At 49.3% G+C, this 15,565-nt stretch overlaps 2 protein-coding genes across 2 annotated transcripts in view; one reads left to right on the top strand and one right to left on the bottom strand.

Annotated features, from left to right (window-relative positions):
* ap3b1a (adaptor related protein complex 3 subunit beta 1a) overlaps positions 1 to 7,082 on the bottom strand; it is a 29,225-nt gene extending 22,143 nt beyond the window's left edge. Inside the window, exons 1-6 of the mRNA XM_068752552.1 lie at positions 6,955 to 7,082; positions 3,205 to 3,280; positions 3,042 to 3,116; positions 731 to 826; positions 461 to 621; positions 26 to 92 (exon numbers count right to left, since the gene is read on the bottom strand). Coding sequence (XP_068608653.1) covers positions 26 to 92; positions 461 to 621; positions 731 to 826; positions 3,042 to 3,116; positions 3,205 to 3,280; positions 6,955 to 7,082 — 603 coding nt within the window. The remainder of the gene's footprint in view (positions 1 to 25; positions 93 to 460; positions 622 to 730; positions 827 to 3,041; positions 3,117 to 3,204; positions 3,281 to 6,954) is intronic.
* Positions 7,083 to 7,693: 611 nt separating this feature from the next.
* Positions 7,694 to 13,396, top strand: LOC137908320 (secretory carrier-associated membrane protein 1-like). The gene is made up of 9 exons (XM_068752713.1): positions 7,694 to 7,853; positions 9,709 to 9,786; positions 9,950 to 10,057; positions 10,178 to 10,289; positions 10,555 to 10,683; positions 10,883 to 11,042; positions 11,134 to 11,235; positions 11,305 to 11,422; positions 11,516 to 13,396. Exons 1-9 carry the CDS (start codon positions 7,797 to 7,799, stop codon positions 11,663 to 11,665), a joined length of 1,014 nt encoding a protein of 337 aa, XP_068608814.1. The 5' UTR covers positions 7,694 to 7,796; the 3' UTR covers positions 11,666 to 13,396.
* Positions 13,397 to 15,565: the final 2,169 nt, after the last annotated feature.

Genomic DNA, 15,565 nt, shown 5'->3' on the forward strand with positions numbered 1-15,565 from the left:
CCCGGCGTGCCGGACGGGGACTCACCGTGCTTTTGTCTTTCAACAGTTTCTCTATCACTTCGATCAGATGCTCTTTCTGGTCCGGATCAAGACTGGAAACAACAGAGAGAGAAAGAGACACTGTCAACGATTATTCACGTAACATGACGACCTCACAAATTAAATCATGTCCCCTTGCGTGTGTGTGTGTGTGCACGCGAACACCGGCTCGGGTCAACCCGCCTCTTCGCTGTGTGGCTTGCTCTGTGGCGAGGAAGACTCTCCTCATCATGCTGCGTCATTTACAGGCGAAGTTGAGTTTAAGGCACTAAACAGACGGCTGCAGGGCAGAACCCCTTAGATCAACATTACTCATTACGGAAACGAGGCGGGGACGGGAGCCAATCGGGTGCAGCGCCTCCCTGCTGGCTCTACTCTGATATCTGATGGAGTCGACGCCGCGGTCCAACACCAGGTGCACCTGTGGAGCTTCTGGATCGCATGAGCCGACGTCTTCCTGACGTAGGGGGACAGGTCAGACGCCGCCTCCTTGATCGCCAGCATCATGATGGGAACAATTATGGGGACCCGAATGCTGGACAGAACCCTCAGTGCGCTGGCCCGGATGAACTGGTTAGGGTCCTGAGATAAAAAAAAAAAAAAAACACGCATCCCAATTAGTCGAGTGCCAGGATCTCAGAAATGAGAAGACACGACATCGGTCTCAAGAGACCGGAGCCACAATCGTTACCTTGAGGGCCCGCTGGAAGGTGCTGATGGAGAGCAGAGCCAGGTCCTGCTGTTCCTCGGCGTACCTCACCAGGTACACATACACGAGCTTCTTCAGCTGTAGAGGACAATCACATCAAACGGCGATAAAAAAAACGGCCGTAAAGAGAAATTAATGCGGCGTGCGGCGAGAACAATCTATGAAAGCGTCTGAAAGGTAAGCAGGTTTATGTGAAAGGACATCCTCCGTGTTTCCATAGCTAATAAAAGACTACAGCGATAAATAAAATGAACGATAGCGAGTGAACAGCAGGGAGCGATTTGGGTTCGCCTTCGACGCCATCCAGCGCTGCTTCGAGCAGACGGCGAGGTTAAGCGCTTCCGTTAAATCCACCGAGTCATCCACCGCCACCGCCACCGCCGCCCGGCCGTAAAACGCTTCTCATCTTCCTGCAGATAAGATTTGTCCTGCCGGGTGACGAGTTTAACCGGAGGTCAAAGGTCGCCCAAACAAAGCCGTTTTCTGCAGATTCATTAAAAACGCGGTGATGAATTTTACCTCCAGAACTATTCCTGATCTTCAGGTGGAGGTCAGGGCTAAGGTTACGTTTAAGGTTAAAATTGCCGAGCACGTAATTAGCAATCAGCAGCCTGGCTTTTCTAATGCGGAGAGTATCGACCTGCAGCAGCGCTGCACAGTTCTCAATCATCGTTTCGGTCATTACTGCTGGAATTAATGGCATTACTCACTATAAGAGGAGACACAACCCATCTGCCCTCGAGGCGCACGGAGCACGTTTCATTTTCAGCAGCCAAACCGGCGATTAAAAGGTTGCGAAGCTCACTCAACCTCAAAACGGCATTATTTTTGTCCTTTTTCGAAACTCAAAAATAAAACACGCCAAGAGGAAATAATTGCCTCCTTCTGGTGGCCGATACTGAAGAGATAAGCCAGAGTTTCATATTTTAACCTCTGATAAACCTCTTTACATGAAGAGGTGGTAAAAAAAAAAAAGCATTATGTACAAATTATGAAAGGAACAAAAATAAACAAATAAATAAAATGTATAAGGATGCAGGATGGTGAAAAAAATCTGAGGCGGCTGCAGATGCTGATCCTTCAATGAAAATGTATTTTTAAATGTACGATAACAGAAAGGCGTAGAGACACGACCTCCGTCATTGTGTATCTGAGATCATCCAGATTAATTAGAGAGATTAAATAGATTTCATGTCGAATTATGTTTAATGAAAAATGGGCCTGAGCCTGTAACGCCTACAAACACGCCACCTGATACGAACGGCATGCAGTCAGGATTGCAGGAAACTCAGTCGCTAATCTGCATGCTCTCGAGCCGCTCGCTCGGCGGCGGCTCGCGGCGACGAGGGGAGGAGAGACGAGGAGTGCAGCGAGGGAAGAGGCCATCTTTAGGAAGGTGGAGAAGAGCCAGGAGAAGAAACTGAAAGGGAGAGCAGCTCGCTCCACCTTAGCAGCTGGTGTGTTTGAGGTGGGAGACCGAAGACGTGACTCTGGCTTCTCTGCTCCAATTACCCCCCCCCACCCTGCCAGGAGCTGCTCTGGTTGCTTGCCTTGCACACAGCGCCAGCCTTCGGGCCCCTCGCCCTGCCTAAATATTCTGCTGCTGCTGATCAATATTCACAGGCTCTGGGCGTGGGATCCCCTCATGAGCCGCAGCTTAGCGTTCGCTCATTCACTCCAACGGTCCGAGCGCATGGCGGCGATCCTCCACGATTTAGCGGCGGGTGTTAGCGCCAGCCCGCAGCTCCGCTTCAGCCGTCACTGCAGCTAACGCTACTGGTGATTGGAAGAACGCCTTTAAGAAACATTTTCTCTGATAAATAGATCATTGAAACCTAAATTGGAAACGGCTGATCGAAAAGTAACTCGAAAACTCCCGAAATGTTTCTAATTTTTTTTCTTCCTTCCTTTGGGGGCCACTGCTAATCATTTGTAGACGAGGATAATGATAATAAATATTCTGAACTAATGAAAATCTATATTTGTAATGCATCAGTGATGGACTGTGTCCGAGCACATTTCCATTTTCTGCTACCTTATACTCCAACTCGACAAGATTTAGGAAGCAAATGTTGGTTTTTACTCGACTACGTTTGACATCAAAGTTACCGTAGAGCGTAAAGTGTTCATGGAAAATGTAAACGGGGGCGTAGAAGGCGTGGGCGGGGCAGGTTACTGGTTATAAACGAAGACAAATGTAATGAGCACGATGCTTTGAGCAGACGCCACATGACTTCTGTATGATGTCATCACAGGTCATGTGACCGTTAGATGCTCGTTCCTCGTGTCTTACCTCGATGTTTTTATTGGCGACGTTCTTCACCACAGCAGGAAACAGCTCGGACGAGTTCTTCCCTTTGGCGATCAGCTGAGGGCAAATGAAACCATTTTACTTCCCAACCCAGTCGACGCTTAAACCGGATTCTTCAGGTTCTGTTTTTTTACGATGGACTCACCCCGACTATCCGTTTCATGGCCTCCAGTTTCAGCGACTCCTTGTTGCTCTCCAGCATCTCCTTCAGGTCTTCATTCCTGAGGACAGACGCAGTTAATGGACACCTGCAGAATGTTATAGGAGACAGCTAGCAATGCTAAGAGGCTAAGCGAAAGTGCTGTGAAAGCTGTGTGTCCGTTTCAGATTAGAATCCACATGACGGGAGGGGGCGGGGGGGGGGGGGGGGTCACACCGGCTCCATGACAGCCAGAATAGTATAGAATACTGCTGACACTGAAACGTGTTTGTCCTCATCAGTGCAACCTTTCCCTCCACTCACATGACAGGACAAATTCCACGGCTAATGCTATCACACATGATCGCTGCAGGACGACACAGACCGCTTGTTCCGGGGGACAAACACGGAGAGGACGTGTCCAGATGGGAAAATACCACGGATAGCACGGGATAGATGGGCGCCTGTCTGAGAAGTGACTCAATAAATGGATTCTAGCCAGGCTAGCGGTGACGCTTCAGGTACAGCCACGTCGAATGACATTTCGTTCCAGGCTGGAATGTCTCGACAACCGGACTGGAAATCTGAGTCCTTCAGAACCGAACTAGAGACGCTCAACCAGCGCATCCCTCTGGGATCCAGACCGGCGACATCATCAAGTCAAAAACTGATTTGCATGACTTTCTCTTCGGCGCCTGATAATGAATTGTTTTCATTTAAATCATTCATAACAGCAACAGGAACTAAACAGAAGGAGCGGCTCTATAAACCTTTGCAGATAAGAAGCACATCGAGAACTTCCTTTTTAGAAACTGTCACAAACATTATTTGGTCTCCAAGTTTTCTTTTAAAGGTTTTTAATAGACCAGCAGAAGAGGGAACAGCTTCCTCCTCTAGAACCTAAGCCGCGTGGCGGATCGGACTACAGTACCCGGCGTTGGGATTCTTCTTGGGGCTCGGCCTGGTGCGCGTCAGGGCCTGTTCCTCCTGACTGAACCGAGCCTTCAGAGAGAAGTGCAAGTTCTCCGCGGACACCAGCACCGTCCTCACGGCGCCTGCCGTGTCCATGTTTAAAGACGAGAAACCGCCAGGCAGTCCCCAAAAAAATAAAAACAACACTCGACTTCACCCAAAAAAAGCCTCTCCCTTCAGGATTGTGTGTTCCTGGTCCACAAACCCAAACGTCTGTATTTCAAGTAACTCCGGAGTGAAACAGAGCGGCGCTAATCACTCCCCTCGAGGCTGTGTTCCCTGGCTTTATTTATTTTCTCCTCTTTGTAACCGTCGAAGCCGGGAAGGGAAAGGCTGCACGCCGCCGCTGGCTTTCAGCCCGTCATTCAATTCTCTTCCTCTTCTAAGAACGTCACAAGATGTTCCGTCAGCTTGGTGACAGCGAGCCACGCTTTAGCAGGACCTCGCTCCGTGGGCTGCAGTCCACATCCCTCCTGAAACGACCCGGGTCAGTGGTCGCTCTCGTCCCACGCGAGTGTCTCTCCGTGCGGCTGTGGTCACTTCCCTCCAAGGGAAAAAGGAGGGCCTTATCTAGACGGGCGGGTAAACACTGCGACGCTTTTCATCGCCACCGCACGGTAACCGACTTCAGCTCGACGCCAGACGGAACACGGCCTGCCAGGTTCGGCAGACCGGACCAACAGGACAAACCCGCGTCGGAGGTAACAGAACAGCACAGAAGTGAATGAAAGGAAATAAATAATCTTAATAAATAAGATCACGTGGGGCTGTCGCATTGTGACATTTCTGCAGTTCATCATGCAGGACAGCATGTTTGAAGGATAGCTCTGCAAAGGAGTTCTGGCTTTTAAATAAAGACTGATTTTTGAATCCGTAAATGGATTTTAATGTTAAAACTAACTCGTTTTTGCTCACCTCATTCTGGGTCCGATCCGAATGAAATTCATTGGCAAGATAGAGATCCCCACCCTACATGACTGTCTAATTCCATAAACATAAGTCAATAATCAACAGAGATACCGAGGAGCTAATTTTGAAGCTCCATTGGCTACAATGTTAGCGAACATTTCCAAGTAATCCATAATCCAGGATCTCTTCTGGATCACACTTGAAATGTAATAATCCTTTTCTGGTAAATCTGCAGATCCAACTGCAACTTTTTGAGTTATCTTGCTAAGAGGCAGACAAACACAAAGACAAACCTACCGACGCCGGCGATTACACAACCTCCGCGTTGGAAGTAATTATAAGTATTTGAACAAAAAAAGTAAATGCCTTCAATGAGCAGACGATCATGTGGGACAGCTTGGAGGGTCACGAGAGCATGTGAGGAAACATTTAACATTTGGCAAAAGAAAGCCCTCGCTGCGAGGAACACGCTGCAGGGTCGCATCAGACGGAAAGCTGCTCAAGTTTAGGATCTTTAATGGGACTTAGTTTCAAAACACTAAATGTAAAACTGTCAGAGTTCAAATCTACATGTGTGGATCTGGTTCGGTGTGCGCGCTGCTCATTCCACCGCACTGAACCGGAGTAGGCGCGTCATAAACATTAATACAGTATAGAAGAAATAAACAGCAACATACAAAGGATGGTTGCATTGATGATTGTCCGCCCTCTAGTGGCCGGTTTGAGGAGGGACAGAAAACGTGCCCTGAACAAACCGACCAAGCAGTTTTACTTTTTAAGTGAAAGAACGTCGTGGTGAAGCAAACGTCTGGTTTGGCTAAATCAGAAGCTAACCGAGAAACTAAGGCAAACACACCGGCCCAAAGAAACACATTTTTACTGCCGCTTCTAGCACGAAGCACCGGAATGCATGATGATGTATTTAGCTGCTGATAAATACATCCCATGTAGATGTTCTCGGCCTAAGATGAATGCTTTTAATCGTTGTTCATCAGGTACGCTCATTAGAAATACGTAATTAGTAAACAATCAAGGATTGATCGAGAGGTCAACATGTCTCGACTCGTATTCTGCAGGTCTCGTCTCTTTTCACGCCGTCATTTGCCTCCAGCATGACTAGATGTGAGGCGTTCAGATGTGTTATCGTGCATGACAAATCTATCTTACAAGACATTTTTGGATTGGTCACTAGTTCCTCACAGGGCCAAGACACAGAGGAACAACGATGGTCACTAGTTCCTCACAGGGCCAAGACACAGAGGAACAACGAAGCATTGATCACTAATGCAGAGTCAGCAGTTAATTTCACTTACGTTCTATGCATGTCGGATGAGATCAGGGAAAAACACGAAGAAAGGCCTCTCCTTGCTGCGAGGCGACCAACAAATAGCATCCACTGGACACCATCGCACATTTTAGGGGAGTTCATGAATGCATCAAGTTTTTATTCCTGTATAGAACTAAGTAACTATACAGGTGCTTCCCCTGCCTCGCTCCCGGTCGTCTCAGGGGAAGCGCCTATATACCCCCCCCCCCCCCCCCCCCCCAATCAGTGGCAAATGGGTTACAGGTGCTCCCTCCCACACCTGCCTGCCTAATTAACTCCAATCATCCGGTTACATAAGCAATGACACAGAAGCATAGCTAAAAAAAAAACGTATAATCTTAACACAAAGCAATGCTAACTTTGACAGTTAGCAGTGAGATAGCAAACAGCTAGCGCTAGCCGCCATCACTGCCTAGCTTGCAAAATCTTTGTGGCCTCTTTTTTAAACTGCGCTACAATGGACGCAAAAGCTCGATAAAGTTCACCACAGTGCGCGTGAATTCTCTACGAGTGAACAAAATGGACGGAGACGAACTAAGCCAGCTCACTTTTTGAAGTCCGTCCTGAACAGTCCGAAGGCAGCTCCGGTGCCGGAGGAGGTCGGGGTGCTCTCCAGAGCAGCCTCCACGGCAGCCTCCGCTCCACCTTGATCATTGTACGAGACGGCCGTCGACATGTTCTGCGTTTAAAAATATGTCCGAGAATTAAACTCTTATTCTAAACTATAAACTTCGCATAAACCTAAAGATGTGTTGTTGTAAAGTAGCGCGTAAAGTTCTCCGAGATTTCTGCCAACTTTTCACACGCAGTAGCGGAAGCGTGAGCTGGACAAGTGTGTGCGTCACATGACAATTCAGCTGCGGGGCGGAGCATAGATCCAGAAACTAGAATAAACTGAGCGCTGATTGGTCGACGGCAGACACTGGCTGCTCGTTTATGAGTTATATATCTATGGCCGATGCGCGCGGCGCCTTTGGGTTACCGAGGTAACCATGGGGTTACCGTCGATGAAAGAGGTGAAGAAAAATCACGGCCGGATCAAATAATGTTTTTTTTTTAATGTAAAATAAAAAAAATAAAAAAACCAGGTAAGTTAACTGAGAACTAATTTTTCATTTACATAACTCTGATATTTAATCTACGTTTCCATACGTTTTTATATGTCTTTTGAATATTTTATTTCTAAAATGTACTTCCTGTATACGTCATTACTTTTCTTCTTCTACTACATCTGCTGTCGTTTCGTGCTTCCGCATTACGTTCTATCCCCTGCTGGTGACAGCCAGTCGATAGCGTCTCCCGGACCTCCGTTAACCAGCGAATCGGTTTCTCTGAACTAGTCACCTTTAACCGGGAGACACATTTAACGGAAAGTCATCCCCGGAAGAGAATGTCAGGTTTCGATAGCAACCCGTTCGTGGACCCGGAGCTGAGCAACCCTTTTCAGGTAACGTAAGCTAGCTGTGTTAGCCATATTAGCGTTAGCTTTTGCATTATTTCTCGGACGCTGGTTGTTTTGAGTCAGACAGGATTGCCGAAGTTATTTGAGTTTATTCATAGGAATGGTGACATTTTAAAGGCGGTAACTTTGATGTTTAGTTGGACTCTGTCATCTAACTTTGTGTCATAACATGTTAATGTACCAGGCTAGTTTAGCACCCCCTAATAATAAGACATTAGCAGCAGAATAGAGTCTTATAAAACCTTTAATTGCCTCCATGACACTTTATCTGTCACTGGGAATGCTCATTTTGTGACTATAATCTAAATAAAATATAATAGACGAATCATTTGGCTCTGTTTTCAGGTTTGTTTGATTCCCCGGTTTATGGAATAGATTGAACATTAAATTTATTGTCTAAATTCCGTTGAAAACATTTGAGATTTTTGATTAAATAAAAGAAAGTCAGGAATCTCTTTCTGTAAGCGGCCTAAAATATTATCATCATCATCATCCGGTTATTGCTGTGAATCATTACACAGCTAGAAGCTGAAATGTGTTGCAGAATCTTAAAAAGCCATTTCACCATTGTGTTCATTCGCTGTGTGGAAGTGAGCGATGTTGACGCCACGGTTTGACCCTACAGAGTGACCCCCCCCCCCCCTTGCTGCTCTGCCTTGCATTTGTCCTGAGGACAAACGGAGCGATCTTCAATACTTCATGAAATCATATGGCGTCGACATTTGGTGCTGGGATCCCCTCCGGCGCATTTCCTACTAAATCTCACCACTGATTAGAGAAATGAATCTCATCCTTCAGATGATAAAAACAAAATACAGATTTGTGTTTTCTAATCGGAGCGTGCATCGGGTGCCGTTCTGCTGACCCAGCCTTTTTAGCATTGCAGCTTCGCACTCGCGTACGACACAGCAGCCGCATTTGAAGTCTCGGATGAAGTGAGACCTGTGCAGCGCAGTGTTCTATTTTCTGCTACATCAAGACCAAGTCTTTGCCTCGTCAGGTGACGACAGTCCCTAACCGTGAAATTAGTTTTCACGCAGCGCGGCAACAGGTGGGACCGTGCGCGGTCGGGATTCCATTTTTATTTTTGCGAGTTTAGATTTCAAGGTGAAAGCTCATGTACTTGGCTGGCTGTGCAAATAGGGCGACATTAAACTTTAAACACGACATACTCTGAAATATTTACGAGCCCGGTCTGGTGACGAGGAGACGCCACGGCACCAGAAATCCAAGAGACGGAGATAGGGAGAGGAGCGAGAGGAATACGGAGTGGATGCCAGTCGTGCAACAGCTGATGGTAAGCTTATTACAAAGAATACAGGCGGGACAATGCAGGGAGAGGGCATTTCAGAGGAACCACTGTTAAAGGTTTGTGCCGTCTGTCATCCAATGCATGCCAGCAGCGCTCCGGAGAGGCCACTGCGTGCCTCGTTTCACTAGCCTTTGTGAACAAGAGTTTTATGAAATGCTCGTCTTAAACGTCAGCAAAATGCGTGAGTAGTGTTTTGTACCCAGCATAGCGTACTAAAGACCCACCCGCCCCCAAACCTTTTTTTATTTTTGTCCTCGGCAGCCAGAAGCGTTTCCTCTTCAAACCCGTGCACGTTGCTATTTATAGCCGTCTTCCTGCGAGAATGATTGGAATCACGCCGTGGAATTATAGGCCTGCTGCGTTGTGAACGAAGACGGCTGATTGGCCGTCATCTGGCAGAATAATGGGGGGTTTCTACACGTGACTGAGAGTTCTGCTGCTCTCCTCCGCAAAGACGCATCCAGTCCGCTGCATTCCCATCGGGAAAGCCTCCCCAGCATAAAGTTTAAAGCGTTTCTGTTTTCTTAGGATCCTTCGGTGAGTCGGGTGAGACAGGCGGCTCCTGCGGGGTTGGAGGAGTACAATCCCTTCACAGACGACAAAGCGGTGAGCAGTTGAAGCCCCCCCCCCCCCCCCCCCCGTGCTCAGGAACATTACATCGTCTGTGATCTCTCTTTTCATTCTCCCGTTTCTCTAGCTGTAGCCGCTTCCGATGCCGTTTCTGTTGCTGTTTTTATTTATCCATTTGATTTCTGGCCTGTAAACCCAGCGCTCTCTCCTGGCACAGGCGCCCAAGACGGCAGCCCCCGCCCCCGCCACCGCCAACACGCAGCCTGCCATCATGAAGCCCACAGAGGAGCCCCCGGCCTACTCGCAGGTAACCCTGACCCCAGCCGGGCCTCGCTAGCGTCATGCTCTTTGGTGGTCCATCATTTGTGGGCGGGGCTGCTAAAGTCTGACACCTGATACTCTGACCTCCATCGGTGTCTGCGCGCAGGAGCAGCCGGGAGCAGCCGCGGAGCTGCTGAGGAGGCAGGAGGAGCTGGAGAGGAAGGCGACCGAGCTGGACCGCCGGGAGAGGGAGATGCAGTCGCTCAGCGCTTCAGGAGGTCAGACGGCGACGCATCGCAGACTTCCGGCTTCCTTTGATCCTTAAACTTCGTCGTCCGGTCGCTTCCATCCCTTTTGAGAAACAGAAGAAGTTTCTTCATCCGTAAAACATTTCCTGAGATTCAGAGGGGCGTTGTAGCAGCCTGCAGTTTATTTTTGTGTCCCTTTAAAGCCCCCCCCCCCCCCCGTTGTCTTCGGTCCCCGAGCAGGACGGCTGCAACACTGTCCTGCCCATGTCAACGTGAACCTGACCTGCCGTTTCAGGCAGGAAAAACAACTGGCCCCCCCTCCCGGAGAACCTCCCGGTGGGTCCGTGCTTCTACCACGACATCACGGTGGACATACCTGTGGAGTTTCAGAAGACGGTGAAGATCATGTATTACCTCTGGATGTGTGAGTACTCCCCCCCCCCCCCCCCCCAATGGGCTTTTCTACAGACTCCTGTCCCTTTTATTGAAGCAGGACCTGAAGATAATGATTCATAAATATTAAGCCTCCCCGGACAGCCCTCCCAACGAACGAACGCTCACCGCTGTTCCACTTTCTCCGAGCGCCCCCCCGTGCAGATTGTGCTCATGTGTGTTTCCTGCAGTTCACGCCGGCACGCTGCTCGCCAACACGCTGGGCTGTCTGGCCTGGTTCTGCGTGGACACGTCCCGCGGAGTCGACTTTGGCTTGTCCATCCTGTGGCTCTTGCTCTTCACGCCGTGCTCGTACGTCTGCTGGTACAGGCCGCTGTACGGCGCGTTCAGGTGCGAGACGCGGCGGCCCCGGGTTGGGTGAGCAGAGAGCTGGGGGGCGGGGCCTCTGAATCACGGTCGGGTTCTCTTCCTCCTCCCGCAGGATCGACAGCTCGTTCAGGTTCTTCGTGTTCTTCTTCGTGTACATCTGCCAGTTCGGCATCTACGTGATCCAGTGCATCGGGCTCACCGGCTGGGGGACCAGGTGAGGAACCATTCACACAATGCCAAACGTCTCCCTGCCCCCCCCCTTTGACGGCTCTCTCACCCGTAGCGGGTGGGTCTCGGCTTTGATCGCCCTGAATCGGAGCATCCCCGTGGGAATCCTCATGATCCTCATCGCTGCTCTCTTCACCTCGCTGGCCGTCATGTCCCTCGTCATGTTTAAAAAGGTACGGCAAATGTTCGGGACGCTGTTGAAGTCCCTTCTGTCGTGAAGTCGACCTCCCTCTTCCTCCCCCCCCCCCCCCCCCTCTTCCTCGCAGGTCCACGCGATGTACCGCACCACCGGCGCCAGCTTCGAGAGAGCCCAGCAGGAGTTCGCCACCGGCGTCATGTCCAACAAGACGGTGCAGGCGGCGGCCGCCAATGCCGCCTCCAAGGCTGCGCAAGGAGCCTTCAAGGAGCAGATCTGATTGGCTCGTTCATCTCTCCGTCCCAACTTCCGCCCCCCTCGATCGCCCCAGAGTCCATCAGCCGTCCCAACGTGAAGGCGCTGCGATGTCGTGTCCTCAAATCATCACAGGCCGTGAGATCCCCCGCCGACGCCGGCCTCCGGCTCCCGCCGAACCAACGCGCTCGACTTTATTTTCTCTGCGTGAGTTTGTGTTTGATGAACCGAACGGTAACGTGTGCCTCTTTGATCTGTCCCGGTTTCTGATGCCCCACTTCGTAAAACCGTCTTCAGATGTTCGGGGGAACCTTAAAGCTCTGAAATGTGTCATCGGTTAGACGGAAGTCCTTTCATTCTTGTTGGATTTATTTTTGCTGCTTTTCCTATCGGTACAGAACACCGCTGCCCCCTAGTGGAGTGATTGTGTGTCGTCAAATGAATGCCGTGCATTCCCGTTCACTACTTTGCCTTCTTCTCAATTTGTCTTGAAATAATTGACAGATTAATAGTTAAAATAATTTAAGATGTGGTTAAAATGTGAAGCTCGTATTTCACACAAACCCTTCGAATAGTGGCTGACATGAGTTCATTCGAGTGCCGACTAGTCCTCCTGTTCTTGATCGATCGGCCCGATTGTTGGAATGTTTTTCCTACGAGTCTTCATACCCGTCGTGACTTTACGTCTGCTCTTTAGATTCTGTGTGTGCGCCCTGTAATCGGTGCGAATGGGAGGACGTTCGTACCAACGAGCCTTCCTCGTCCGTGTAGACGCACCAGAGTCTCACACACAGTTCTTTTTTTGTGTGTGTGTGAGTTTTATCATGCATTCTCATTGCATAATTTTCTCACTGAAGGATTAAGACGGCAGCGCGAGATCCAGCCGCATGTTCAGACGATAATCTGAAGAGGGACGTGTAACTCTCCTCCAGCTCTGGAGGCTTACCTCAGTTTTACTCAGGATGCACTCTTCACTTGCAAGATGAAGTTCAAATGAAAAGGCTCTATGAAGTTAAACTGCCCCCCCCCCTCTTTTTTTTGTATTAAATGTATGTGCTCTACATCAATACATTGCAATAAAACAACTAAATTGGCCAGTAACGTCGCTGCGCAGTCCTAATCTGACAGTTGGCGGTCGCTCCATCGTGTTTTCCATCCGTTGCTTGAGCCGCACGGAGTTTTGTTTCTGTTGCGTCTCATGTTAAAGCCAGTGAAGCCTTTGTGCGTTTGCTGCTGAGTACGAGTGTAATTTAAGACGATTTGATTGGTTCATTTTAATCTGCGCGTCTGGCCGTGGGCCGGGGAACCTTTTTGGATTTAATCTGTGGTTTAACGAAGCGGCGCATGCGTTTCCTGAAGTTCATTTACGGACAGCGCAACGTGAGATTTATTCCTGATAAAATCCGATTGATGGGGACAGTTTAGATTTGTCTTTTTATTGATAAATGTGAGACCGCAACGCAACATGGAGCCGTGTGATGTGCTGTAAATGGACCGTGGCTTTAAGGTGCGCTTCAGTCATCCTGTGGTAGAAACACTGAAATTGAAATAAAAATTCAAAGCATCTTTAAAAACTTGAAAATATATATTTAAAAAAAAAGCAGGAAGGAATGTTTGTATATTTTGTACAATTTACCGATGGTCGGATGTTTGTTCTAAATTTAGCTGTAATTTAAAAGAATGACTTTGGATTCACTTCCTGTCGCATGTTGAGTACTTTGGGTTTTGTATATTTATTGTATTAACACAATAAAATTCTCCTTCTGTACATCTGTGCTTCCTCTTTCTGTCTAGAATTAATAAACACAACGTACGGACAAGCCTCCCAGTCTGATAAGTGCACCAGCATCTGAAAAGCAGCAGGGGTCAGGACTGAGCTAGAAAAACCGCTCCGAGGTGTCGCAACAGAAAGCAGAATAATTACCTCCACCAAGGCGCTTCCGTTTCCGACTCCGATTCACTTTTTCTTTTGATGGTTGATGTATAAAGATACCAATAACAATCTAGAACCTTTTGGTAATGATCAAAGAAGGGGAACGGGCTGCTTGGAGGAGGTTTGTGCTCTAAATCAGAAGTGAAGGACGCATCCCGATCATTTAATAAAAGGATCATAGTTAGGAAAAATAGACAACCTAACACACAACCTTCAGTCACCTGTGCATTACTGTGTTGAGGGCGTGGCTTCTCGTATTTGAACAGGTGGGATGATTAAAGGGACAGTTCACCCAGAAATTAAAGTACATTATCTACTCACCTGCACGCCGATTGAACCTTTTTTAAAGTCTACATTCATTTCTGGAGCCTCGGGAAAAGAGCAGGAGTCTCCTGAACAAGTGAAGGAGATGAGGAGTCATCAGCATCAAAGCTCCAGCAGGTGTAACCCCACCCACCTCCTCGTCTTCCTCGCCCGTCCCACAAACGGGACAATAACGGGCCAAAGCAAAACCTCTGCTGCTGCCTTCACGTCACATGATTGGTCATGAACTCCAATCTGGAAGTCATCAGGCGGCGTGTTCCGGGGGGGGGGTGATGATGCCTCTGCAGCCCATGTGGAAGGAGGAACAGCTGCAGGGGGATCTGTCTTTCTGAAATCGCACAAACAGTCAGGTTGGGCAGGAGGAGCCGCATTTTGAAGCTCAGGTTAAAGAGGGGAATGGAGGCCGGAAACCTGGCCTAAGGATCGGGAACGCCGCAGAGGTGGATCCGGATGGAAAAGGGCAGCTTGAGGAATTTCCAAGTCCAACAACGGTAGCTGCGGTTCGCCAGTCCTGACCGGCGACTTTATTAGGTGAGGCTAATTACTGGAAATTGGAGCAGGATTTATTTATACAGGAGGAACGGCTGAGCCTCGGAGGAGCTGGAAATAAGGAGTATGAACCGGGGAATTCTGAAGTAACTCGTTTCAAGTCATCGCAGTTTGTTACTCGAGTAAATGTACTCGGTCGAATCCGAGATTAACTCTCACGGTTCAGCACGAGTGGAGAAACTGAAGCCTGTTCCTCCTCTTCCTCCCTCACGGTGAGCCTTTAGCGTGCAGCAAAGAAAATAAAGAAAACCGAAACCTCGTTTCTTTTCTCTTCCCTTCTCTTTATTTGTTTGGCAGAAACAAACGGGAATCGATAGCACGCTATCTATGACTCAGCACGCTCCCTGAAACCAGACACGACCAATCACAGCAATACGTCAGAACCGGTCCGTCAATCGGGTCCGTTGGCGTGCAGGACGACGTCCTGAACGGGGGACCACGGTGCACGGTGCTCGCCGGGGGGCTCCCGGTGCTCGCCGGGGGGCTCCCGGTGCTCGCCGGGGGGCTCCCGGTGCTCGCCGGGGGGCTCCCGGTGCTCGCCGGGGGGCTCCCGGTGCTCGCCGGGGAGCTACCGGTGCTCGCCGGGGGGCTCCCGGTGCTCGCCGGGGGGCTCCCGGTGCAGCCCACGTGATTAAGTCCCCTCCACACTGGAAGTCCTCCGATGACAACGCATTCTGAAGGACGCCCGCTCTTCTGAGTAGTTTATTCTGACTGAGTAGTGGTTCCTTTGAGTTAATACTCACACGCGGCAAACAGCAGATCCAGGTTTCGCCGGTCGCGGTGTGGCGACGGATGCAGTGACATCATCGGCCCGGCCTGGATCGGGCAACCAATCATTCTGGCGATCGGAATTATGTACAAAATATCCATAATCACACTTATTTACACGTGACAGACGAGGCCCCGCTGGGCATCCACGCGGTTCACACGATAACAGCACCTCTAAGTCGTAGAAAAGACACACGGAGAAAAAGACTTGGCACTTTAGGCTCCTCCCACATAAACACCAAACAGACACACGATAAAATGTTTTTAGTGGTAAACGATGCAGGAGCCTCCATTTCACAGGCAAGGAGGGCCGGAGGTGAACGTTACTGGCTTGTCGCTCCTCCTTCCTCC

The sequence above is a fragment of the Brachionichthys hirsutus genome, chromosome 19 (genome assembly GCF_040956055.1).
Source record: "Brachionichthys hirsutus isolate HB-005 chromosome 19, CSIRO-AGI_Bhir_v1, whole genome shotgun sequence".
NCBI lineage: Eukaryota > Metazoa > Chordata > Actinopteri > Lophiiformes > Brachionichthyidae > Brachionichthys > Brachionichthys hirsutus.

Bases quoted from the DNA above. Each gene is read 5' to 3' on its own strand.
- LOC137908320 (XM_068752713.1), top strand. From the start codon at position 7,797: ATGTCAGGTTTCGATAGCAACCCGTTCGTGGACCCGGAGCTGAGCAAC. The intron at 10,290-10,554 runs GTCAGACGGCGA...CTGCCGTTTCAG, and splicing joins GTCGCTCAGCGCTTCAGGAG to GCAGGAAAAACAACTGGCCC. The intron at 11,423-11,515 runs GTACGGCAAATG...TCTTCCTCGCAG, and splicing joins CCCTCGTCATGTTTAAAAAG to GTCCACGCGATGTACCGCAC.